We start from the raw sequence: 26,003 nt of genomic DNA on the forward strand, positions 1-26,003 counted from the left end.
CTACTAACTACATTCTCACATGGGAATGATATTATTCTTAAAAGTGGCATGCCTTCAGTGAGAACACATCAAGTGAAAGCTATGAATTAAAAATGGGCTCCATAAATAAGTAATAATCATACCTCAGTTTCACAAATTATCCATATTCCTAATGAAAGTGCTATCGGTGAACTTGGTGTAGGCATATAAAAATATAATTAGAGCATGCATGTTAATATCTGTCATATTTTCAGCACCTATGCATTATTATTTACCCATATTTCCATGTGAGCATGACCTCATAGTGTCAATGACTCAGTGGTCTATTCACTTAAAAATGAAGACAGCAATTAATTTTTAAAACATTTTTACCTGAGCCCTCAAGGTTATCCATGCTGTGACCAGGAGTGTATTCAAAGCCACACAAATTCTTTGACACCACAGCATATCTTTCATCCTCCTCCTCCTCTTCCTCCTCATCTTCAGAAAGGAGAGTGGTTCCCAAATCAGAACCCAGTGTACTAGACATGAAGTCGATTGGGGAGTTGGACACGTTTGGACTGGTTTTCATATGCCTATTTAAATGTGGGGAAACAGTGTGTATTAATAAAATGTTTTTAAAGCAACAGAAGTCAGATAATGGGCATGAAAAATGCTGCAAAACAAGCATTACAAATTCAGAATCAGTAGATATTCAGGAGGGTGGAGATGCAATGTGCATACACTATGAATGCCTGCAGTGATTTTACTGATTACTTTCTCAGTGCTGGTGTGTGTTGTGCTAACACAATGGAGTTGTAATTGGACTGGATTAAGGATATCTGGATGGGCAGGGCTGTCACCAACATGCCTGTTATCTCCCGCACAGCTGTCCTCCATGATGGCTCGCATCCCACCATAGAGGAGATGCATGCATAATTACTAACTCTATTTACTGATGTCAGAACAGCATGTAAGACTAAACCCAGTCATTACCCTCCATGTCGCCACTGACTTGTCAAGTTTTCCAATGCTCCATCAAAGGTGTAATCAATGGAGAGATGTTTTTATCGCTTGCAAGACACACGGGCCGCAGGTCTGAGCTGACACATGTAAATACCAGCATTGAAAGGCGCTCAGACATTTTCCATTGATATGCAAAATCCAAACTTTCACCAGAATAAAATGAATAAAATTACATGCATCTCTCTAACAGAGCAAAGCAAACATAGTTGAATGGATCTGCGTTACCATGCAAAGCTTTCACACTTTCACATTATTACCAAAAACAAGAATATGAAAGGTGGTCTTAAAAAGCCATCTTTGCTTTTCCTTGTTTGGTGTTCTAGCATTTTGGTTGTGAAGCATTTTGTGATGCTTACTGTATATTGAAAAGTGCTATATAAATAAATTTTTATAAAACCTAGCTTTACAAGGGAATCTTACCATGCCTGCTTGGCCACTTCATACTGGTAGGCTCTAGTCAGCTCATCCAAGTGAGCCTGCAAGATGGACTGCATTTCTTCATGGTGGGCAGAACTGAGAGAGGACGATGAAGGCTGACTAAAAGTAGCTGCTGCTGGGGAGGAGGACCTTCCTCTCAGGGGAGGAGTGGGACCTCTCTCTTCCTCTACTTCATTTTCCAAATTCTGATGGCGGTAGGTCTGGACAGACATTGGTGGTGCCCAGCTGCCGTTGTCATATCTGGCATGTGGACAAAATGTTTTCATGTTAATCATCACATTGACTTTCCTAAATAACTGATTAGAGATGTATGCCAAAGACAGAAAATACCTGTAAATATTCCAATAACAAAAGTGTTCTCAACACTTTTAAATGATCAGAAAATAGCAGCCACAATATGTTTAGGCTTTACAATGCAAGTGTGACTGTGCAATTCAGGATGGCAAAATGTGGTCCTGAAGACATCTGCTCTAGAAGATTTACCACACAGAGAGTAGCACTTTAGCCACCATTCAGAAAAATCAGAATCTGTCATATCTCATCATCATATCATATTATCCCAAAAGAGCACTTTGCTCTCTAAGTGCAGGCCTACTTGTGGTTCCTAGAGCTTCCAACAATACAGTGGGGGAGACAGAGCCTTCAGCTGTGAGGCTCCGCCCCCGTTAAACCAGCTCCCTGTTTGGATTTATCATAATCCAAAGACAAGCACCTAATATGGATATCTTTGGTGTGAACCCACACAGGCACAGAAAGATCCCCAGCTAGTGGTTGGGTTCAAACACACCCAGTGGTTTCACAACTGTAGAAATGGTGCTAGATAAATAACAAAAAAAAGTAATTCACTCCAAAAACTTTTTAATTTTGTTGAGTTAAATTATAGTGTTTTGTTTATATGTTAATTAGCACTTATTAGCAGCTATGTTAAGGATATAGTTTGCTAACTAAGCTCACACTGTTAGCGCTTCATCATGTGGTTTAAATATAGTCACTTCTAACTCGAAAAAACATGGCATAGACAAAAAACAAACAAAAAGGCTTCACATTGCAGAGTTCAGAAATTAGTGTGGGGCAGCATGGCGACCACATCCATTTTTCATAACAAAGACTTTAGCTTAGTCTTAGCCAAAAGGGCTAAATGTAGGCCAGCAGTCACTCAGCTAACTAGGGTACTAGCGTTTAACAGGCTAATACAGCTAATTCTTTTTTCTTTCACAAGGTAAATTAAACAGGGAGCTTATATCCAAATTCTGATAATAACACAAAGCCACCCATGCATACACTCTGCTTGGGCCCCAAGTGCAGGCTCTGTGTTTGCATGTGTTTCTTTTCTGTTTTTATGTGTTTTAGTACAGAGACTGATGACATATGAATGTACATTACCCTCCTCCATGATTTTCCTGGGGGTAACAGTCAAGGTCAACCTCAGTCCCAGGCAGGGGGTTCATGGGTGGTGGTGGCAGAGGCATATTAGCCCAACATGTCCCATTTGATTTAGAGGTTTTTGTTCCACTTTTTAGCTTCTTTTTCTTCCCAGCCTTTGCACCTGGGGGTAGGCAAAGAGAGGTTTAGCTTCCTCTATACAAAATACGTAAGAGTATTATTCTACTCTCAGTCCACACACATTCGGTTTTGCTTGGAAAAAGGTACCTTCTATCTTTCTCTGCTGCTTCTCTCTGTGAACTTTTACCCAACCCGTCTTCTACCCAGTTTTCATTATTCGTCTCTCCTGTGTGCTGACAGCACATTACAACATTTTCTAAATGTTGACATTTCTTAAATAGGCATCAAAACCTGCGGCAAGCCACTTTAAGTTGCTTCTCCACTTGTTCTCTTTATCTGTGGTTAGCTTGACATTTAACTGAGCACACGGCCTATAGTGCAAAAAAAAAAAAAAAAAAAAAAAACACACAGAAAAGCCTCCACGACTTTACTAAATGTATAGAAGCTACATAAATAGCTCCAAACACTGAGGGATTTTCTTCTTCCATCTAATCAAATTAACCCAAAAGAAATGTGTCATGATTGCGTGACATTTCTAGGCAAGATAAGCTCCCAGGGTAGAATTGTGATGAAGACAGAAGAGTAATTAAGGACATTATCCTAAGGGTTTATTTTTAGTGAATATGTAAACAAATGCTCTCCTTCCTAGTTTGGTCTTTCCTTGGTTTAGCTCCCAGTAATTTAAATGATAGGGGAAAAAGTGCTTGTGATTTTGCTGCAAAGATGCTGCACTTAGTTCACAGAGACCCAAGGAGTTTATCATAAAATGAAAAAACCCCAAAACAAAACCAAAAACAATCAAATAAACAAAGATCTTGATCATTTCATCGTGGCTCATACCACTGCCAGGGCGTCTGTCAGTTAGCGAGTAGCCCAGGTTTGCTATTTCCTGCTGGGCTTGAAGAGAAGCCTTCCAGCGGGGATCTGGCCTATCCACCGCCAGCTCGTGGAAACTATTGGACTGAAGTATTTGAGTGGTGGCATAGGGGGTGGGCTGAGTGCCTCGTGCTGGGCTGCTGTAGCCTGCCTTCCCCATGAAGTCGATACTGCTGTAGATGGCACCATCAGACAGCATGGTACCAGTTTTCTCCACTGCTGCAGACGGTAAAACATCTGAGGCAAAAAAGAGGATGAACACAGAGAGGGGAGGGAAATGGAAAAGGCATCATGGAGAGATAAGTTGACATGAAGTTAACGATCTTTAAGGTCATTAACACTCCCTGCTGCTCCAGCACTCTGTATTAGTTAAATACATTTCTCAAATGGACTTGATATAAATGAAAGTGATTATCAACAACCATAATTAGCATGCAATGCTCTGTGGGAGCCGAGTGGAGTGCTCACAAGAGGGATGCTCAAACAGTGCTAACCTTCAGCTCAACAGTCTTGCACGAATAAAGCCTGAAGCTCACCAGGGTTCCATTGAACTTTGAGAACATGTAGGCATACAAACACATAATGGAAACCAATATACTTCAACCACTCTGCGCAACCTCGAAAAACGGACAATGGCAGAGCATGACAAAGAATGATGGGGAAAAAAATATCTAAACAGTGCAAATTTAAGCCAGATATCAGGCTTGTCACATCAAATTAGTAAAACAGAGCCCTTAAAGGCTGTTTTAATTTGTGCGTGTGTGTTAACCTATTTGTGTATATGTGCTTAAGTGTGACATCCTGTCAGCATGCTTCCCAAGGGATCAACATCAAAACTGTCCAACTAGGCATCGCTAAACCGTATTCTTCATCGCTCCGGCTTGTTTATGTTTCTTACCTCCTCGGCCAAAGTTGCTGCCGCCTTTTGGACTCCCTAATCCCCCGTTAGCTGGGAGACTTGTGGAAGGCCAGGAGTCAGCTAACCAGGGGAGGCCTGGATCACCTGCTTTTAGCAACCCTGGACGGCTGTGAGAGAATGTTTAAAGTCAGACAAAGGTGGATGAGAGGTGGAAAGGACACCAGAGAACCAGTGACATTGTTAAATATTCAGCCTGCCCTGCTTATTTTCTTCCTGCTGCATCAACAACAAATTGACGCGAAAACTCATTCAGCATATTCTCGCCCGTGGAGCAGCCGAGCACGCAGGCAACAATAAACAACAGAGAGACATAAAATGGCAAGTCTATAAATCAGACTTCTGCCTCCCCTCGACTCTACCACCCCTAACTCTCCCTGGAGAAGCAAGGCAGGCCTAAATACACACTAAATCCACTTTAGAGCCTTAGCACAACAGAAATTTACATTTTAAATTGAGAATCATGGACAGCCTCTGGCAGATCAGCTACACTGCTGCTCAGTCTCCATAGCAACAGAGACAGCAAAAGCCCATTAGGTGGTTTAGGAACGCTACCATGTCATTTTGTCTTTGTGAAGTACAACGTCCACGAATAAAGGCGTTCGCTTCAAGGTAGGAAAGTTGTGGGCAGCAATTCAGGGAGGAACAAAAAATAGAAAAAGACAATTTACACCCCCTCTATATCAGCTGCTGTAAAAATGGCAAAACATTCACATGCCTGCACATTAAGTAAACATACCGTGTGTCTGCATATGTTTACTTAATGTGCAGCTTTACAGTGAGTTTTCCACTGAGCCTGATTTACCAAGTGCCAGGGGAGTTGTTCACAGCTGACTTGGTGATGGCTCAAAGGTGTTCAAACAATTACGTCAATAATTTCCATTTTAAACTACACAAGCATAATACATATATTTACATATATTTCCTTAGAAGAACAGGGCAAAGCTATGCACAGTAGCGCAAGCAGTCTGTGCACCTTCAGTGTGGAGAAAGGCACTCATGCAAAAGGGTTTTACAAGAAAGCGTTTATTTTTAGTCTATTACTTGCAACATTTGTTCTGGCTTTGGGCTTATCTGCTTGCTTAGGTGTAACAAATATGTAGAGCAAACCACTGTCCACAGAGCAAATTCACCTCTTTCCCCCTGTTGTTTTCAGGAATACTTTGATATTCTGTGGACACGCTGTCTTTGCTTTGGGCATTTTGAGCAGTCTGGAAATTCTATCGGCCACTGAGAGGAGTCTCAAGGTCCGACGCATTGTTCTTCTGTCTCCACATAAAACCCATGACTCTACTTACTCTAGGCCAAGCTTTTTAAACAGCACATTCATCACCTCTCCCCTCCTTTATTGACCTCTGGCTCACTCAGATGAACTGAGAAGCGCGCCGGTGACTAAAACACCTGCATTAATTGGTAGCTCTCAGTTCAAAGGAGTGATTAATGATTTCATCACAGTGAACAACAGTGGAAATCGTGCACTGATACAATATGAATAGGCGGGGGTGGGTGAAGGGGGGGCATAAATGCAAATTCCATTCATCAGGAGAGAACTCTTCATATTAAGTTTTACAATAGCATGGTGTCATTAAAAAGTTCACCATGTGACACCGAAATGTCAGCTTGGAAGCTTTAGCAGTAGGGTTTCTGAAGGTTTTAGTGGAGAAATTCTCACCTTCCATTGCGAATCAGGCCTCTGTCTCTTTGGAATGTCACTTGGAGGGAAAAGAGGGAGGAGAGAGAAACAATTAAACTGTCAAGTAATCAACAGCATGACTGTAGATTTGAATGGCTGATACATGCTGTCAAGAATGAAGGCACCTAAATTGCCGGGATATTGTATATACAATGGCACAATGTAAAGACATACCTGCTCGAGTGAAGGTGAAGGACTGAACTGCAATTTAAAGAGACATAAAGAGTGTGCATATCAGAGGGCATATCAAGTGGCATAAAGAGTGCTTAGAAATATTAAAATGATTCAAAATGCTCTCGTGTTCAAAAGATATGGATTGTGTGCTTTCATTTTTGCTTTGTTTGTTCATCCATCACTGATATGTCAGCACTGTGATCATATTTTGATGAAGCTTGGGCAATAACGCAGCTAACATTTCAGCATTTTCTGATTTACACTGACTGCCCTGAGGGAGAAGTTTAAATGAAGGTGACATTTTTAACCTTTTTTTTTTTATTTTTGCTCGCCTCAGGTGATCTGCACTCTCATCATAATTCAATTTTTTTATGAAATCCTTCCAAAATACATCTTGAAACAATACGTGTGCAACAAGAAAGACAATTACTGATGCAATAGCATTTTTAAACTACTGCTATAAATTACTTAAAAATGAAGAAATCAATGAATTTTTTAAGTCAATGGCTCTTATAGAAAGAAAAAAAAAGAATCCATTGGTTTCCAAATGGAAATATGAAATTTTGGACTTAAACTCCTGCAGTTTTTGAATAAAGGGATCAGAACACCAGCCCTCAATCACATAAATCCCTGCTGAATTAGGAAATCGCACTGCTCTCTCCCCAAGTCACTAAATAAAAGCTGCAATACGCATTATGAAATTTGCACACAGCTTCATGCTCGACTCGCAGTGGAATAAAAGAATATTCCATACATAAACCTAGATGTACCTCATGTTAATGTGCAAACAACACCAGGCATGGTCTGATAATGGAAGGGGATGTTAAATTACTTATCTCGCATGAATGTATTAGAGTGTTGAGGTGTGCTGCTGATGGAACGCAGCACAGTCGATGCACATCAGTGCACAGTGAATTAAAGTAAATAGGGCCTATTTCCATCCGCGCTGAATACATTTTCTTTGTTCTGCGTTTCAGCCAGCTCAAATGGAGTCACATCTGTGATGGCATCAGCTTCCGCTGGAGAGAGACCTACTTTGCTTTGTGAGCCAGTTTTGATGCAGAACCATGTAAATTGATTTTTTTTTTTTTTACCTGCATAGTTGCTAAGTCCTTTCCTCTTTTTTCTCCTCCAGTACAACCAGGCACTGAAGCCCATGAGGACAATCCAGCAAGCCCCTCCCAAAGCAGCGATGAAGGCCGGCTGCTTCACCACATCTGAGATGCTGTTGTTGCTGTCCGATCCTGTCATTACGTCCCTCAGTTCTGCACCTGGAGGCACCACACACCCACACAGGGAGAAAAGGGAAAGAATTTAGAATTTTAATTTCAGTATTAGTGACTGAATGGGATTAAAAAAAAAATATTGAGCAGGAAAAAATACAGTTCAGAGAAATTAAATTGTAACAAAATTTTATTCAATATCATCACAATGTTTGACATAGAGATAAATAAATATGGTGAAAATGTACAAGTTTAAGCAAATCAAAGAAGTGTGGAACACACTATGTATCAAACCAGGACACATGGACTACAGAGACCACCGAAAGATGAGCCCGTGAAAAAATACAAACACAAAGAGATAAAAAAAAAAAACAGCATCAGTGCATCCAATATAGCGTTAATCAATTCAGCAGTGCACTTATCAACTTGAGCTGCAAGACACAAGATTGACAGAGCAGCTCTGACAGAGTTTGATTTTCTGTTGCGGCTACTGTGCTGTGAAATTAGATTCACAGTCTCCAGCAGGAACCACCCCCCCATCATTAAGCTTCATTCCACAGGCCTGTTTCCCTTTCTCTGGGCGTTAGGGGTGTTATTATATATCAGTCAAAAGTCACAGATGAAGAGCATCTGGCCTGAGCTCCCATATTGATTCTGGGCTTATATACGCTGGGCATCCTTTAGTGATTTCATAAGATGTGATAGGCTGATAAGCTCCTACAAAAACACTGTCTACTTTGTTAGCGCCAGCTGCACACATATTGGAGAGGATTATTGATATGGCTAACAGTACTTGGCACAGTGTTACCAGGCACTACACTTAATGAACTGCTATTGATTTCTCTATAGACATCTGGCGTTGTAAAGCGCAATTTTCTTTCTTCAAGTGCGATAAATTGATAAATCATTTTCCCAGACCCCCAATCTGTGATAGAGACCTAGGTCTCCTATCATGGGGTCATTTTATTTGACTCGAGGTTTGGCGTGTGTGTGTGTGTGTGTTTGTGAGAGAGAGAGAGTGGATTACCCAAAGTGATGAGCTGGGGTATGCTCTTGACCCCCACCCCTGCGCTGGTGCCTGCAGCCACCTCTACACGGTACTGCACTCCAGTCTGCAGACCCCCAACTACCACTGAACGGATGGTCGCGTCCACAGACTTATTGACATGAAAGCGAGTTTCGTTGGCCAAACACCAGATCTGACAAAGACAGACACACCAGACAGATTTCATTGTGTGGTTGTACATCACTAAATCACTAAACTATTCAGTCTGGAGAAGCCTGGGCTCACCTTGTACTCTTGTATGATGCCATTCTGTTGGTCAGAAGGAGGAGGGTCCCAGGATACACTGATGGATGTGCTGTTGTGGTTTCCAACTGTCAGCACTGTCACTTGCTGTGGAGGCGCACTTGGTGCTGATGGGTCACACCGGGGGGGGGGGGGGGGGGGGGGGGGTAAAAAGATTAAAGAAAGAAAAGGTAAAAAAGAAAGAAAGAATGAAATCACTACACATAGTTTATTCTGAAAAACGAGTGTGTCTTGTTTTATTTATTTCTTTTTTCATATGTCAAAGAGGGATTTGTCTCACTCGCTACCTCAATTCATATTAATTCAGCAAGCCAAACAACATGGGTTTTTCTATTTCCTAAGCCAGCCTGGCAGATGGCTGCTGGGAGTACTTCATCTCAGTTTCTTATCTTAATAGTGAGATTCTTATTGTGTTGCTGAACCCAGTAAGTAAATCACTTTCATCATGTCCTACTCGCACTACACCATATTGGCCACATGCAAATGCTTCCAGTGTAGATGCACTCAATTTAGCATGTCTGTTTGAATAAAATTGGTCAGTACCCATGTCTGATAATAAGTTTGAGGTGATTTCTTGGTGTGTATGTGGAGACTAAGGGCATAAAAAACAAACTTTAATAGTTCTTTTTTAAAATTAGAGATTGTGGCACCCTCCATAGATAGATGTAAAATTTAAAGAAACTATAGGCAGCAGGAGGCAAAAAGATCATATCTATGGAACTGTGCAAATCAGGCAAAATGGACATGGTGTCTGTACTCTCAAAGTCAAAAGCACCAAGCCATGTATTAGCGCATATGAACTAATGACACAACAGCATATTAGAAGTGTATGACAGAGCATTTGTGCAAGATTTGATCCTGACCTCTGCCAGTTATTTGACATCTGCAAAGCTCAACATCAGCCTCAGGTAATTTACATAGCAAAAAGATGACAAAACAATAGATTTCTTTTGTTGCCAGATGAAACAAATCTCCCTGTATAATGTAGCTTGTGCTTAAAAGAGCGGCTATGAACAGATATGGCTGTGTCTGCAAAGTACTTGACAGGCTGGCAGGACAAAGGAATTAAATCAGCCATAGGAGATGCGGTTTATTTTTATTACATTTAACAAATTAACTGAGCTCAGTTTGAGGATATCTATATTCAGACATTTAGGCAGTATTGACTTTCCAAAGCAATTACCGTTAAACAGACTCACACAAATGTACTGTCCCAGTATTGAGATGACTATTGTTCAGAAGGAAGGAAAAAATACACACGCAATGAAGGAAGAGTCAAATATAAAATACAGGATATTATATTATACCATATCATCCTGCCACAAATCTTTACTCCTTTCATTCAAGTAAACATTTACAAGTAATTCCAATTTGATTACAGGTGAAGGAATTCAACTTTCTAAGTCATCAACAGTCTGAACAAAGAAGGCTCCTAATATTCATCTTCGGGCTCATAATATTTGAGGCAATCCTTTTGTCTTTGAAGACAAAAATCTAATCATAATAACTAATCTGATGGAGCAAAAAACAAACAAACAAAGCATTCCATAAAACACAGACCTCTACAACTGTTTGAGGATTTTTGGGGGGCTTTCAAAACCTCAGCCAGGAACAGTTTATTTGTCAGTTTTGTTTGTTTATCTTTTCAGTTTTGATTTTCTGAAAAAAGGAAAATACACATATACAGATAAAATCAGAAGGTATGCTTATATGTCAGAAAGTACACAGAATAATGGGCATGTACACGGTTCCACATTTTTTTTAATAAATGAAATGATCATAATTTCTGATTATACCACGTTTAACATTTTATTTCAAAAGTATTCATTCCTTTTGTCATTGCATGTTATTCTGGAAATACTACCACTGTCTGTATATTTTATAATAATGCTGCTTCATACACTTTCCACAAGGCACCTAGTAAGCTTAGAGCAAGCTTAGAGCAGTAGTAGAGTGACCAATAAAAAAAACTGCAGGAGGGCAGTGACCACTAAATGCCTTCAGTGCTCCAAGTAGGGTAATATCAGGTCACAATTATCCAAGTAACTTTCAGCTTTCCAGATGTCATTTCAGAGGTGCTCTTTTAGCAAACAGTGCCTTTCCAGTCAGTCAAAGGTCTGCATTAGGAGAAGACAGGAACCATTAAGTGTAGTTCTACAATTTCCACATGTACCACAACAATCCCCTTGGATGAATAATAGCTAGAATACCAGTAATGACTCGGGATAATATTACTATAAATGGCTGCAAAACCAAGAAAAGGTCAAAGATTATGTTCTTACTAATGTGACTAATACTTATATTAGGACTGATGTGAACTGTAGCTAGAGAGTAATTTCAAGCAATTAATGCTTCCAATGTCTAAGTAAACATTTCAGGGTTTTTTTTACCCACAGCTGTGCAATTAAACAAAAGCTACTAAAGCTGCTTAATGTTCTGCTATGCAGGATATGAAGTAGTAAACATAACCTGTTATGCAAATGGATGCATAATTTAAGCTAATTAATTCATGAACTGGTGAACATTACTCTACAACACATCTGCCCCCGCCCCCAAAAAACAAAAACAAAAAAACAGTAATAAACTCTATCTAGCAAGAGAAGGGAGCTCTGTTTCATATGAGAATGTCAGCTTTTAGCCTCACTAATGTCCATATGAGACCAGGTCAGATCAGAGGTTCTCATTTTAACAACTATACAAGCATAGAACCTTGACTCATGGGTTCATCTGACTTGCTGTGAATACTGGCTGAAAGCCTACTCTCCTCTTTAAACTCACTGAAAGGTTGTGAGGTGCATTAGTATACAAATTCTCCCTTGTGCAGTAGGGAACTTCATTTCCAATCTACCTTTGATGGATAACAAGTGATTTTCTTGCAATTTTTGCAAGAATTGCATTTCTGTGCAGTAGAGAATAGGTTGAGCAAGGCAATTTTTTCCCCTGTACCACAATGCCTTGTTTCTAGGTATCCCTGAGCAGACCATATGCCCCCATCTGCAAAGACCTCTGTGATCCTGTGTGGCCGTTTTAATTGGGCTCCAGTGAGGTGAGTCTCTCTTTTTTCCACCAGCTTTATCCCCTAGACTAAGCTAGCCCTGTTCTCCTACTGGGGGGAAGATGCAGCCCTGTGATCCACTCATCATCAAACACAGATGCTTTGGGCTAATATTTTCTCTGACATTAATGGCCTTGTCATGACTTGTTTTTCAGCGCAAGCCAAGTTCCACACCGTTCAAATGATGCAACACCTGAATGATGCAATGAAGTAAGTGAAGATATTGTCTTGTTCACCCACAGGCAACATATGTAGCCGCTGTAAATGAATGATGATACAGTGCATTCACTTTTTTTACTCTTGAAGTCCAAAATGCAGTCTCACCTTCAGGGGAATTGATTAAATTTGAAAACAGTGTTAACCTTAATGCCATAGCCTGTATCACCCGATCATGTTTGCTCAGTTGTTATGGAGATCTTTTGCAAAGAGAGGACAGTAACTCTCATTGCTTTTAGCACATTTTCAGATGAGCCGGTAACGGCTTGCAATTTCGGTGAAAAGAAAAGCTAGTGAGTGGATGTTTAGTTGGGATTGTCACACAACCATATTCAAGGTTAAAGTGAATTTTCACATCAGGGGCTTTAAATAATAAATATTGGGTGATTTGACTGGAAGGTATAGAGAAAGTTAATGAGAATCAATGAGAGCATGAATCCTTTAACCTGAATGAGTAGCACTGATTCAGTGACTCCACCTGTAAGATTCATATGCATAATTGAAATTTTGTGCATATTTCTTTCAAAGTTGTCTCCTTAGTCAGCACTCCACCTGCCTAAGATCTTTCACTCCACAGCTGAGTAGGTGCATCTTAAAGCCAGTGTTTTTGACACCACAGCTGAGATAGTTTCCACCAAATGTTCAAATGCTCCTTAGAATTTTTATAGTTAAGCTCCGTACTGACAGGTTGAATCCAGGGGTGAAGAGCCCATTCAGTGAGAAAACACAACGAGAGTGATGCAGCAAATGAAGTCGCAGCCATGACCTGATTCTCTACCTTTGGGCTTTGTGCACTGTGGTCTCTTTCACTTCAATCTGCTTTTTCATCTCCGATCACAGAAAACCCAACATAAAAGTTGGGGTTCATCTCTTGTGATGTTTGCATTGGCAGCATTAAATAATTTCTATTATAGCATTAGCATGCAAAAATAATTCTTATCATTTCCTGTTTGCAAAGAATTGAGAATGAATAGAGAAGTCTGATATTAATAACATTTCAAATAGCCGATGAATAACACGAGGAGAAAGACGAAACCAGGAAGTGTAATTACACAAGGAGCTCATTGGTGTGTGAGTGTAATTGAGGTGGGAGGTCATATCATGTACATTTAGACAGAGACATGGCAGCAGGCACAGACGAGGTGAGAGAGAGTTGAGCTTTACTGCTCGCCCTCTTTGCCCACCAACCCACAGAGGCTCGGGGTTGTCATAGAGCCCTACTGCACTGTCTGGGAGACCTGCTTTCACACACAGGGGACATAGCACTGCAGCAGTGTGCGTATGTGGGAGGGTGTACTTGAAATGCCATTATCCATTCCTATCTAGCCAAGAAGCCATTAGTAGGAGCAACTAAATATGAAAGTAGGTAGAAACATTTACACAAGAGCTCCTGCTCATGCATTAGTAACTATATCTTACTTCTTTCGAACATTAAGTCAGCAGAGAAATTAATTTTTATCAGAAATGCGAATTAATTTGTGGCTCACCTTCTTCCATGGTGCGTGCTGTCATGGATTCACTGTCGGCGCCCTGAAATTCATTGAAATACGGCCGCACTTTAATCTCATATACAATGCCTTTCTTCAGACCAGAGAGAGTTATGTCCCTCTCTGAGGCAACCTTCAAGTCCTGTATCTGCCACGGCCCTGGGGAGGGCAGCCCTGAAGTTTGCCGGTACAAAACACGGTAGCCTTGGATAAACTTGGATGGATTCTCCACCTGAAAAGAGAGGAGAAGGAGAAAGAGAGAGACACACGCTGCATTGTAATTGTGCGGAAGGTGTCATAAAAACTGCTATGACTCAACATCCACTTATTTAATCACACAGTTCAATTAGCAGAAGAGAAGCAAGAAACCGTACAAAGACAGTAGTAGTGCATTTGCCATATCTGCACAGAATATGTTTTTCCTCTTGTTTTTTTTAATTTTCCCAGGTTCTTTTCAGGACAGGTACTTCTTGACAGGGGGAGAAGCAAGAAAAAGCTTTTACAAGGAAAATAACACACTGGATTATCACCAAAACAGTGCAAGAGTGGCTCTTTTCTGGCTTATTTCTTTTCTTTCGCTGTCTCTCTGTTGTCTCAGCTTGTATGTTCTTAACAAAATGATTTGTGCATCTAAATGTCCCATAAGCCATCTCTTTTTCCTTTTTTGCCTATGTTTAAAAAAGGAATTACTGTTATTGGGAGTGTGAATAAAAAATAAACACAAATTCCTATTTTCTTCAAAAGATAGAAAAAAGTAATACAATTGATCCAAATTTGTGGAAGTTTGTGCACGCCGGTTCTTACGTTCTCAAATCTCATTACTACCAAACCCTTATCTTTACAGAAATGTGATTTTTCATAAGGCAGGAAGAATTTGCTTTGTGATTTTTGATGTCTTAGTGGAACTGTTTCTAGTAAATGTAATGTCTGATGTAATCCTGCACAAGCTGTGCATATAGGCCAGAAATGTGGAGATCCAAGTTTAACAAGAAGTATGCAATGAAGTTCTCATCTACCACACAGACAACGGTGACTGACAACTTTATGTTCTGAGCAACAAAGTACTGAAATTAAAGTTGAGTAAAATCCAAAAAACAAAATGGGAAATGCTGTTTTTCCCAAATAACATGCAAAATACCACAATTAAGAAAGATTCTGCTGCAACTGTTTAATACATAAAGTTTAGGTACTGAAAAAACTTCTGTTAAATGGAGCCAGGTCAAATAACGCCTGTGAACCTATTCAGATCCACCACAAACACAGTTGTCTCAGTCTAAAAGCTGTGTGACAGTACACGGTTGTCATGCTGACAAGCATGAAATAGCAGACTGCAGTAAATGTATCCAAGGTGTGTTATTAACCTACAGCAGCAGGCACTGGGACACCTTGCCAACAGACAGAAATAACATTTCCCAGATAAAGCACTGCAAACTGCTTCCAGAAGTGACACATGTAGTGCCTAATGGTGATGTATTTGTCCTGAATAGAAACATTAGTCTTGATTCCTGCATCGCTTCACACCAATCAAAATTGATGCAGCAGCAGCTGTTCATTCTACAAATGTGTATCCATCCCCTCATATTTATTCTGTGTGTGTGCCAGCTAATCCAAAACAAAGTGACGTGCCAGGTATAAAGTTCTCAAACAAGCTTAGACCAGATTTGTTTTTCTTATATTGCTCCAAAGGTAACAGTCGGTACTTCGGCTATACTTTTACAAATCTTTTAAGGGTTGTGGGTACTCACAGTCCAGGTGACCTGCACTGAAGTGGAGCTGAGGACAACAGGATTGTGCATGTTGACTACAACATCCCCCAACTCTTTCTGCACACGACGGTGGTCCACTCCCTGTGCTGTAGGACTAATGTCTGTGAGAGAGAAAAAAAACAAAACACAAGCAATGTAAGTGGGAACAGGAATTCTTATCGCTAAAAATTTATTAGAATCCATTCTCATTTCTGTACCTTGAGTGCGAACCGGCTCAGACATTGGGCTCGGATCCCCGAGCCCTTGAGCATTGACTGCCCTGATGATGAACAAGTAGACGGTATTGGGTCGTAGATCTTTGACTGTGAACTCTGTGGTTTTCACATGATCTGCCACGGTCTGCCAGCTGTTACTCACTGACTGACTGTAAAAAGAATAAATTAAATAAGCAGTGAACAACTTCAAATGTAAGAAATCCAGACAATTCATTTGAGATAACTAGATGTACTGCTGAGAGTGGGAGCTCAAATGATGTGCCACATAGTAATGAAACGCCAGAATAACTATTGAAAGGCTTTGAAAAACATTTTGTTTGGTGAAAGAATAGTCAGTCCAACAAACACAAGACACACACACATACACACAAAAACACAAAAAGTGTGCTAATCATATTCTGCTTAAAAACAACCAATAAAGTTATTATTTACATTTAAATACAAGCTACTTTGTACTCCTTGGAAATTAACTGTATATATATATATAAAAGAGCTACTCATGAATGTTCTCCTTCAAACTGCCCAGGCTTGCTTGACTGCCCACAGAAACACCCACATCTGTTACTGCCATGAAAGTTCGGGGTCACTAAATGTTGCTCGAGGCCATAGGTCGCAGACATACCCAAAAGCCTCAATGACATAGGAGGACACTGGGGAGCCCCCCTCTGGTCCCGGTTTCCATGACAACGAGATACTGCTCTTGGTAACATTAGTAACCTCGGGTTTGGAGGGAGGCCCTGGGAGGGCGGTCGAATTGTGAGATATGAAGTCAACGAGGTCAGTAGCGTCTAAGGAAACAAGACAGACACAATTAAAGCAAAAAACCCACACAAAAACAAAACAAATGCAAGCCATGTTATAAGTGATATGCATAAAACATGTGAATCATTTCTACTGAAGCAGACCTCTGACATCCAAGTAGGCACTCCACGATGTTTCTCCACTGGAGCTGGTAGCAACGCAGGTATACAGCCCTGAGTCAGACAGCTAAGAAAAACACAATTTAAATTTCAAGTTAATTCAAGCTCCCATTTCATCTGAAATCTACAAGAACTGGGCAGATTTCAAAACTGCAACAGAAACCAAATTCAAAACTAAAAAACAGTAACTAATGATAAAAAATAATAATAATGATTGCAGACACTGTGTCTATTAAACTAACAAACATTTTCTGCTCATCTGCATCATAATACAGCTTTTAGAGTGTACTCTGTTGCTTTGTACAGCGGAATCCAACTCTGATCCCAGATGGTTTCCAGAAGCTCTTACGTCACTCTGGGCTTTGCACCTACTAGTACAGTAAAAATGCATTAACCTCCACTGGCCTGCATTTGGCTCGAGAAAAGCCGGAGAGTGGATGAGAGGGAACTTTAATGCTGGCCAATGAAAAAAAAAGAAAAGAAAAAAAAAAAAGAGAGATCCCAGTGAAAGCTTACATTAATTTTCTTAATTGATTTGCTCCAGTAATGGTCACCCGCCATTCCAAAAGCCATCGACATTATCATCACTAGTGCTGACACAGGAAATAGTAGATATGACAACCAATTTCATATTGGCAATGCTTTAGGAGAGACTGACAACTATGTTATCTCTCGAGAGAAAGTACACGAGTGACACAGGAGGAGCACTTTGACATTGTGACAGTACAGCGTATATTGGAGATTCTCCATTTTATTACCCCCTTCACACTTCTGAATTCAGACTATATAAAAGACTTTAAATACTAACAAAAATCTATACTCACTATTCATCATTTAACAGCAACCTGACTGTACCTGCTCATCTGTAATGCATTAAAGCTGACATCATTTATCAGGTACGTAGATTCCTCTTTATTCTTTCACACGCAATGCAGGGTGTGAAAGCTACACATGCAAAAACAAACAAATATGTTGTTTTGCTTTCATGTGTTTATGAACTGCATTCACATTCACTTCAATGTCCTTCTCACCAAAAGAGAAAGATTTCACTGCAAAATATACGAATAATTTGCAGGTCAGAGGAATGTGAAATATGTGCAGTGGGATTAATTGAAGGCACAATAATCAACAGGAGATTCAACTGATATGCTGCTGAGAAGATAACAAGGGCATTTTAATTTTGGTGGTAAAACACTGTCTCCAAGATTAATTAACTGTCCTTTATTTTGATTAATTAGACCTGAGGACCTGATTGAACTATTGCAAAGGACACTTCAATTCCATCTGCCACATCTGGCATGAGGAAATATAAAGGTCGTACGTAATGCTAACTGGCAGAATGTTTGCTGCAATTGTGGTTTATCATTTCATATATTTGGTAATTTGTTTATCTCTTTTAAAAAAAATTAATTAGACTAAACCAAGTGAACAACTAAAACCTAGGAAAACAGCTGACTGGCAACAAAGATGGATTGAATGCCAGGAGCCCAGCCGGCACTTAAAAAACAAAAAAGAAAAAGAAAAAAGAAACACTACTCTATATGCTTTAAACATCTACAGACTGAGCAGAAAAGTTAGATGTAACTGGAAAGTGATGTCAGTGAAGAGTCTCCTAAAACTCAATTCTTTCTAATGACAGGCATGGAGAAACGTAATTTGTTAGAAACAAGATTAATTATCTAGAAGTCTAGAAAAAGAAAAAATACAACTTTTCACTCAGCAAGTAGTTTCTTAATATGTCTTACTTCTGAATCACAAATTTCATTTAGAGTTAAACGAACACTTAAGTTGAGCATGATTCACGACTATTTTGTGGCAGATCAGTTGCTACTCTTTCCAATAATATAAGAGAAAATGCCTTTAAAATAAGAGTCCAGAAACCAGTGGGAAACTCAGCGGTGATCTATGGTTAACCCATCAACTTCTTCCAACTGGACTTCAATCATTTTTTAAAGCAAAGTTATGGGGAAAACAATTAAAATAGCAATTAGAGCTATTCTTTGGTGGTTAGTAGGCCACTGTCCCCAGAAGAAACTACAGTACATATTACAGATACAAGGTATCGCTCGCTACTTCAACATAACCCACCCTGGTACTCTGGATCTGAAGGCTGCCATGTTCCAGAAGGGAAAACCTTGTGTCCTTTCCAAGCAGGTTGGCCCCATTCTTCCGCCAAGTGATTGTAGGCTCTGGGTCCCCAGATGCCTGACACCTGAGTAGGGACATGCCTCCCAAAGCCTGAGTTTGGTTGGATGGGCCCTGCCGGATGATCGGTGGTGGGCGGTCCTTCAGGGCTGAGTATAACAATCAAGAATCCGGTGTTATTATTTGAATGCTTTCCTAACATTGTAATTTGAATGTCATAGTCTTGGCAAGAAACATGCAACTGTTTTCTTGGAGTTATCAGATTTGTGGGAAAAAATACATGACCTTATCACAAGGTGTTAATTTGTGATTGCAATAATTATATTTGTGGTTGCATGCCCGAGATGTTAGGGTTCAATCTGGTGGATTTGTTGTGAGAGGAACTGACTGTTTTGTGAGGCTTTTCCACAGTAGGGCGGAGTGTTCATGGCACTGCATCACACCTTTGAGTTTTAATTACTAGGTGAGGATTAACGATGCTTCACCCGTGGTGCTAATTACCATACCTTCTTTATAACACCTTTCAGCACATTCATGCCTGTCCTCTCTCTTTCCACTGTGACTCATGGCTCTATCTCCACCCTTTTGGCAAGTCCCCCACAAACACACATGAACCAAACTCAGAATTAGCATGCCAAGCAGAACAACAATACAACTATTTTAAAGCTTTTTAGAGCATGTTATATCATCCAGAAAACAGCCTCTGCACTCTCAAACAGTAATTTCGGTAGTGTTGAATCTCTCTAGGCCTCGTAACTATCCCTCGCTTCCAATTTCCTCACTGCTGCTCTCCACTGTTATCAGGGCTGTCTCCATTCACACAAGTGTTTACAGCAGGCTCTCCCTGCCTTATCTTTCATCACACCTCCTTCAGGACAATGAGCAATACAGCAACTCAAGCAGAATAACAGAAAAATCAGGTACAACTAGGTGCAGCATAGTGTACAGTAAGCAAAACCGCATGTGATTTTCAGAGAGCTAAATTGTTTGCACATATATGGCAATATTATCACGTTGTGTTGTTGAAAAGTATACATTAAGGTTTAACTTAGATGTAAATGTGAACATTAAATAAATGGGAAGATGCCATTATTACTTTTTCTAGTTCAACACAAAATTAGTTTATGTATTATCTAACAAAAGATGCTCTAGCAAACTTTTTCTAATATTACATTTGCTGTAGAGCACGCTCTCATTATCCCAAGTGATTACGGTATAAACAAAAATATGATATTGCTGTTCCTGATTTAGTCTGCTCTGTGAAAAATGCAATCATACTCACAAACCTTGGTGACAAAAGTAAAAATTACAATACTGCTTTCCAAGGTTGTTACAGGGATGCAAGAGAACACTCTCCAGTATTAGTCCCTGCTGCTACTTATTGAACTGTATCAAAACACTAATTACTGATTATGCATAAGAATATCAATTTCTACACTGCTGGTCCAGGTTGGTACTCTTCAATCAAACATCACAGCTAAAAAAATAGCTAAAGTTATAGCTATACTTACATAGTTATAAAGTACTTTTACACTCACACATTTATGGCATATTAGAGAAACCAGCACTTCAGAAAATCCTTATCTAGTGGACACATACAGTATGGCAGCTGATCTTACAAGCTTAGTGCATGCTACAAAACGATACAATTCAAGCTTCCAAACATCCCAGGCGTCACGCCAACTCTATCCATCTTTGTTTTCAGCCATCAGTCAAAGGAATTTCTCCTATCCCTTGTGCTCTACACCTTACATTTTGATATTTATCTATCTCCTCTGAGTGACAGAACAGAAGTCATTTGCTCTCCAAAAAAACACTTCAACAGATGCTAATTTAATAATGTGTGGGAGAAAAAGCCAAGAAACAAATGGGGAGAAGGGCATAAACAGCTCCCAGCTGGCAGCAGCTCAGCACTTAATGCTGACATTAAAGCTTTGTCAAAAGAAAAAGAAGCATTGCATCTCTCCATGAAGTAGATCGTTTTATTTTACATGTTTTCAGTCTTTAAAAAAGTAAGGTGCAAATGGAAAGGTTCATTATCAGTGGCTGGCTTTTAGAAGATACAGATGTATCTTTGCCAGTAAATGTGGGCAGATAAATTATCTTTGATACAGTGGTGTTCAGTGTTTGAGTAATGTTATAAGCTATATGTACCCCATCAAAATAATAAACATTGATGAGACTCTTAAGTTATGCACAATGTTATTATGCTGATATACTTTGCACAACATTGCGAAATCACTGTAACTTCAGGAAGCAAAGTTTTCTTTAACATCTCTCATCTTTCTTTTATCCTATTAGCTCTTTAATCCAGCTAAACTGTGTATATATAAATTGCATAACTCGATAAGTGGTATTTTCCTTCATAGGTAAACATTTTCTCTCTCTGTGAGGATGGTGTCTGCTATATCTACTCTCGTCTTACCGTCTGCTACTTCAAGCTGGGCCTTGGCCATGATGCTTCCGGCCACAGTGAGGGCTTGGCAGATGTAGTACCCCGCATCTGAGCGCTGTACAGGAGAGATGGTCAACTCTCCATTCACAGACACAGACACTCGGCTGTCTCCTTGTGCTTGCTGACTGGGGAAAAGAAGATCCTATTGGGAGGGACAGTGGGGAGAAATGTAAATAAACTAGATGATGTACTTGTTTAGTAGCACAAAGGTTTGGTTCATATTAACACGATAGCATCACACAGTTGATGTAGATTTGTCAGCTCCACATCCATGACACAAATCTCCTGTTAAACCACACTGCAAAAGAGTTCTGTTGGATTGAGATCTTGTGACTGTGGATGCCATTTGAGTACAGTGAACTATGTTTAATGTTCCAGCATCCTGCTGGAAGCAGCTATCAGAAGATGGGTATACTGTGGTCATAAAGGATCGACATGGTCAGCGAGTAGACTCAGGTAGGCTGTGACATTTAAACAATGTTCAATTGGTACTTAGTGCCCCGGTGTTTGTCAAGAGCATACCTCACACACCATTACACCTGCAGCCTGAGTTACTTAGCCAAGGCAGGATGGATCCTGCTTTTATGTTGTTTATGCCAAATTCTGACCATACAAGCTAACTGTCCAGGCAGAAATTCACACTCATTAGACCAGACAATGGAATTCCAGTGTTATCCAAAATTGGACTATGTTGAGCCCGTGAAAATTGTAGCCTCAGTTTTGCGTTTCTCTGATGTGGTCTTCTGCTGCTATACCCTGCTTCAAGATTCAAAATGTTGTGCATTCAGTGATGCTCTGTATAATTGCAACAATTGTAACAAAACAACCTTATCTGACTAACTGTTGCCTTCCTTGTCAGCTGGGAGAGGTCTGGCTATTGTACTCTGACCTCTAACATCAACAAGGCATTTTTTTCTCAAAGAACTGCCACTCTTTGGATATTTTTGGATCATTCTCTGTAAATCCTAGAGACAGTTGTGTAAGAAAATCCCAATAGATCAGGGTGTTGTTGCTATTCCAGCCTGTCTGGCACCAAGAACCATGCCAAAGTCACTTAAATCTAATTTCTTCCCCATTCTTAAGCCTGGCTTGAACTTCAGCAGGTCATCTTGACCATGTCTACAAGGCTAAATGCATTGAGTTGTTGACATGATTAGATTAGATATCTGTGTTAAAGAGCAGCTAATCATGTTCATGTAATTAAGTGGACTGAGTGAGTGCTCTGACAATGCTCGGGTCATGTGTTTAGCTCCCCAGTGGTCGAATATGATGATACGCACTATTCCTGATAGTTATAGTTATTATTAATTATTTCAAAATGATTCTTCAGACCAAAACAACATCAACACATGCTTTCAATATACTTGAATATTCACTCCCCTGTGTACAATTCGGTTAGAAAAGTGGGTCAATGTCTCTTTCCTACAAGGTCTGAATAGCTGTTTACCACAAGAGTGCTAATTCTACTGTGATAACCTGAAGTCATGGTCATAAAACTGAGGCATCAGCGTTGTCCATTTCTGCACCCTAGGCAGACAAGCTGATGGGCAGGAAAGGACATTAGCCTGCTTTCATTATGTCTAATGACTCTAATGCAGTACATGACATTGTCTCTTGCTAAGTGAATTGGCTAGTCAGACCAGTGTAGATTGATGATAAATGACCACTTCATTATATGCATGTGGAACAGAACCGCACTGCTTTCCATTGGCTTGTTCCATTTAGTCAGATTTTGACCATTTTTTGAAAAATTATTATGATAGTTGTGGAATCGATGCCTGTATAGGAATGCAAGCCTAAAAGAGACACGCACACCACCCTACTAAAAAATAAAAATAAGTACATATCGTTCAAATCACAGTCTTTATCCTTACCTGGCTCCCTTCTCTTTGCCAGAAGACTGTGGGTTGAGGTTTTCCTCTGGTCTCACAGGGAAAGGTTGCTGTTCGTCCTTGAGCGACTATTTGGTCACGGGGACGCACCACAAACTGAGGTGCCTCTGAGTTTAAAGGCAAAAGAAAACATAAAACAACTGCAAAGCAATTTTACAGAACTCTGATTGTGTTTTTAACAGGACTCCAGTTAAGCTTTCAAAGTAAAATCCATAAACTGAATGTCCAGCTGCTAATTAAAGGGATTCATGCACTGGGTTTTACTCACTGAAAAGCTATACAGCTAAAATGAGCTAAATCCAGCTGCCAAAGTATCAGAATATTTAATAATAACTCATTAGAGTGCCCATATATCTTCATTTTTTTCTAAATAAGGTACATCTCACATATCTGTAACTCATTTTATTTCTTTTTAAAGTGACGTGGTAAATTTAAGGACTGCGGGAATAAATCAGTGGTTGACTAAAACAACCTATATATGCATGTCTAAAATTAGTTTGATGGTTGCGTTTGTGGAATGCCACAACGGTACATGCATACTGAACAGGTGTGTGATTAAAAACAAAGAGCAGCGCATGCACAATGGGATCAGCTCTTACTTACCAACGGGGCGAGCTGATGACACAACAATGGTGTGAGTGAGATTTACACACAACACAGAGAGAAGGAAAGCAGAGGAGTAGAACAGAGGGACAGAAAAAAAAAGAAATTAATGAAAATCAGAGATGAATGAGATGGAGTTGGGTTTCCATCCATGAAACTCAGGGACAGGGAGGGTAAAAATCAGTCACCAAAGCAGGTGATGACGTGGACCTTAAGGAAATAGTACCTTGTTGGTGTTTGTGAGATAAGAAACTGATGGCAAAAAACTGCTGAACAGTTATATCGCTAATGATTTATCAGCTTTAAGACTAACAGACTTGCAAACTTAATAGATCTGTTGGTAGATTAAAAGTCATGTAAATGAAATGGATCATTGATGAGAGCGGGCTGATTAAAGATGAGATATGTTGTGTACATTACGTTGTGTTTTCTATGCATTTGTTGTTAAGAAGTTAAGATAATTAAGAAGATAATTTTAGGTGATTCAAAATAAGCTGCACTTGGTTTCCTTTCTTCTGTCATACATACAGTCTGTTCTATCATCAAAGTGTCAGCTGACATTTAACATGTCCAAAGTTTAAAATAAGAAGGTCAGAATATGTGCTGAGGTAATGTAATCCTGTTGAATCCATAATTCAGACTTTAGACCTCCATAACTGTTTGTTTTTAGGCTTTTTTTGTGTGATGTCATTTAGTGCAGATAATCTTAATATGGTTAATTCAGACACACAGGTCTGGTTGTGGACACAGCATCCGCCTTCCATTCAAACCTTTTTGGTTATGTATCGTTAAGAAAGTTGGCTTAAAGTGAGGGAAGGAGAGCTAAACCAACTCATTTTAGGCAGCGGAGAAAATACACCAAGGACAAGTACAAGAAAAATAAGGATTATTTTGATGTTTGAGTCACGTGAAGCTACATCAGTAGAGTCCAGGAACAAATATGTGGAGTGTATGCAAATGAGTATCCCCTTTTAGCTCTGTCAACAATGTTTTTTCATGCATAAAAAAAGAAGGAAAGAGAAAAACGAAAAACGGAGATGATGTTATTGGTCTGAATTTGGCTTAATTTTTGCTTGAGCTTTTCAAAGATGAAACAGTTTCTTCCCACTGATAAGGTGTAAATATGGAGTGAGTGGCTGGATGGAGAATTAGCCCCCCAGGAGAGGTCATAAAAGTTCACTTAAAGCTGGTAAGATTGTTCATATCTGGCGCCTAGCTGGAGATCTAGAGCAATCAACTACATCAGCCCACTGTATGAAAGAAAAGCTGAGGCCAGGCCTAGCCTTTCAGCAGGGGGGCAATAATGCTCATAAAGTGGGCAATAAAGGACTGATTGTCCTGTGGCCTGCTTTGGGAGATACAAAAAAAAAAATATTAGGGATGGGTTATGAGCTTTGCCAAGTGTGAGTCCACAACCAGTTACCCACCTCTGATAGTCAGATAGGCGGAGGCCTCCGCTTTACCCACACGGTTCTCTGCGAGGCACGTGAAGGTTCCCTGATCAATCACTGATGCTTTCTTTATCCTCAAAAGGAAGTCGTCTTTTTCATATCTAATGTCATACCTGGTGACAGAGAGGAACAGTGACAGCAAGTCAAGTAACATCCCCAGCTGATTTAATAAAGCTGGAAGCATGATAACGGTTATATGCAAATTAAAAATCTCACTTTTAAAGTGTAGTGTAAAAACAACAAACAAACAATGATATCAAATTGCTGTTGTATAAACTACCGTGTGATGTTTTAGATGGAAGCTTTAAAAGGGTTGTGTCTTTTTTTTTGATACATTAAAGGCAGACTTTCTAAGGCAATTTCTACAGCGCTAGAAAAAGGGAAGTAATTATATTGCGATGAATGCATGGCAAAATGAAAGGTGCTTTCAGCTGGAACCCTGACTGTTCCACTTTTTCAATATTTATAATGACGAACCACCCACTGTGGTGTGGGCTGTGCAGTATACTTACGTGTGTGTGTGTGTGTGTGTGTGTGTCTAAGTGTATGAGTGTGGAAGAGAGCAATGAAAAAAGACAGAAAGGCAGAGGGAGAGAGAGAGAGAGAGAGGAAGAGATAGACAAACAGTCTGAGAATAAGGGAGTGGCATAGTCTGACAAACAGAGTATGATGAATGAGCTGA

The 26,003-nt window shown here is 39.9% G+C and overlaps 1 protein-coding gene across 2 annotated transcripts in view; it reads right to left on the reverse strand.

Moving 5' to 3' along the window:
• The window catches only part of LOC120723304 (roundabout homolog 2-like), an 80,398-nt gene that overhangs the window by 6,378 nt on the left and 48,017 nt on the right, over positions 1-26,003 (reverse strand). Inside the window, exons 6-25 of one of the 2 annotated variants that reach the window (XM_040014686.1) lie at positions 25,298-25,434; positions 23,871-23,882; positions 23,250-23,374; positions 21,346-21,517; positions 18,864-19,069; positions 16,761-16,842; positions 16,478-16,643; positions 15,838-16,004; positions 15,620-15,741; positions 13,875-14,106; positions 9,099-9,223; positions 8,835-9,006; positions 7,679-7,855; positions 6,585-6,611; positions 6,390-6,429; positions 4,700-4,827; positions 3,766-4,038; positions 2,806-2,968; positions 1,405-1,662; positions 352-554 (exon numbers count right to left, since the gene is read on the reverse strand). In XM_040014686.1, the coding sequence (XP_039870620.1) occupies positions 352-554; positions 1,405-1,662; positions 2,806-2,968; positions 3,766-4,038; positions 4,700-4,827; positions 6,390-6,429; positions 6,585-6,611; positions 7,679-7,855; positions 8,835-9,006; positions 9,099-9,223; positions 13,875-14,106; positions 15,620-15,741; positions 15,838-16,004; positions 16,478-16,643; positions 16,761-16,842; positions 18,864-19,069; positions 21,346-21,517; positions 23,250-23,374; positions 23,871-23,882; positions 25,298-25,434 (2,987 nt within the window). The remainder of the gene's footprint in view (positions 1-351; positions 555-1,404; positions 1,663-2,805; positions 2,969-3,765; positions 4,039-4,699; positions 4,828-6,389; positions 6,430-6,584; positions 6,612-7,678; positions 7,856-8,834; positions 9,007-9,098; positions 9,224-13,874; positions 14,107-15,619; positions 15,742-15,837; positions 16,005-16,477; positions 16,644-16,760; positions 16,843-18,863; positions 19,070-21,345; positions 21,518-23,249; positions 23,375-23,870; positions 23,883-25,297; positions 25,435-26,003) is intronic. The other variant, XM_040014687.1, reaches the window with a different exon arrangement.

This window comes from Simochromis diagramma, unplaced genomic scaffold (assembly GCF_900408965.1).
Source record: "Simochromis diagramma unplaced genomic scaffold, fSimDia1.1 OVJJ01000676.1, whole genome shotgun sequence".
NCBI classification, from domain to species: Eukaryota; Metazoa; Chordata; class Actinopteri; order Cichliformes; family Cichlidae; genus Simochromis; species Simochromis diagramma.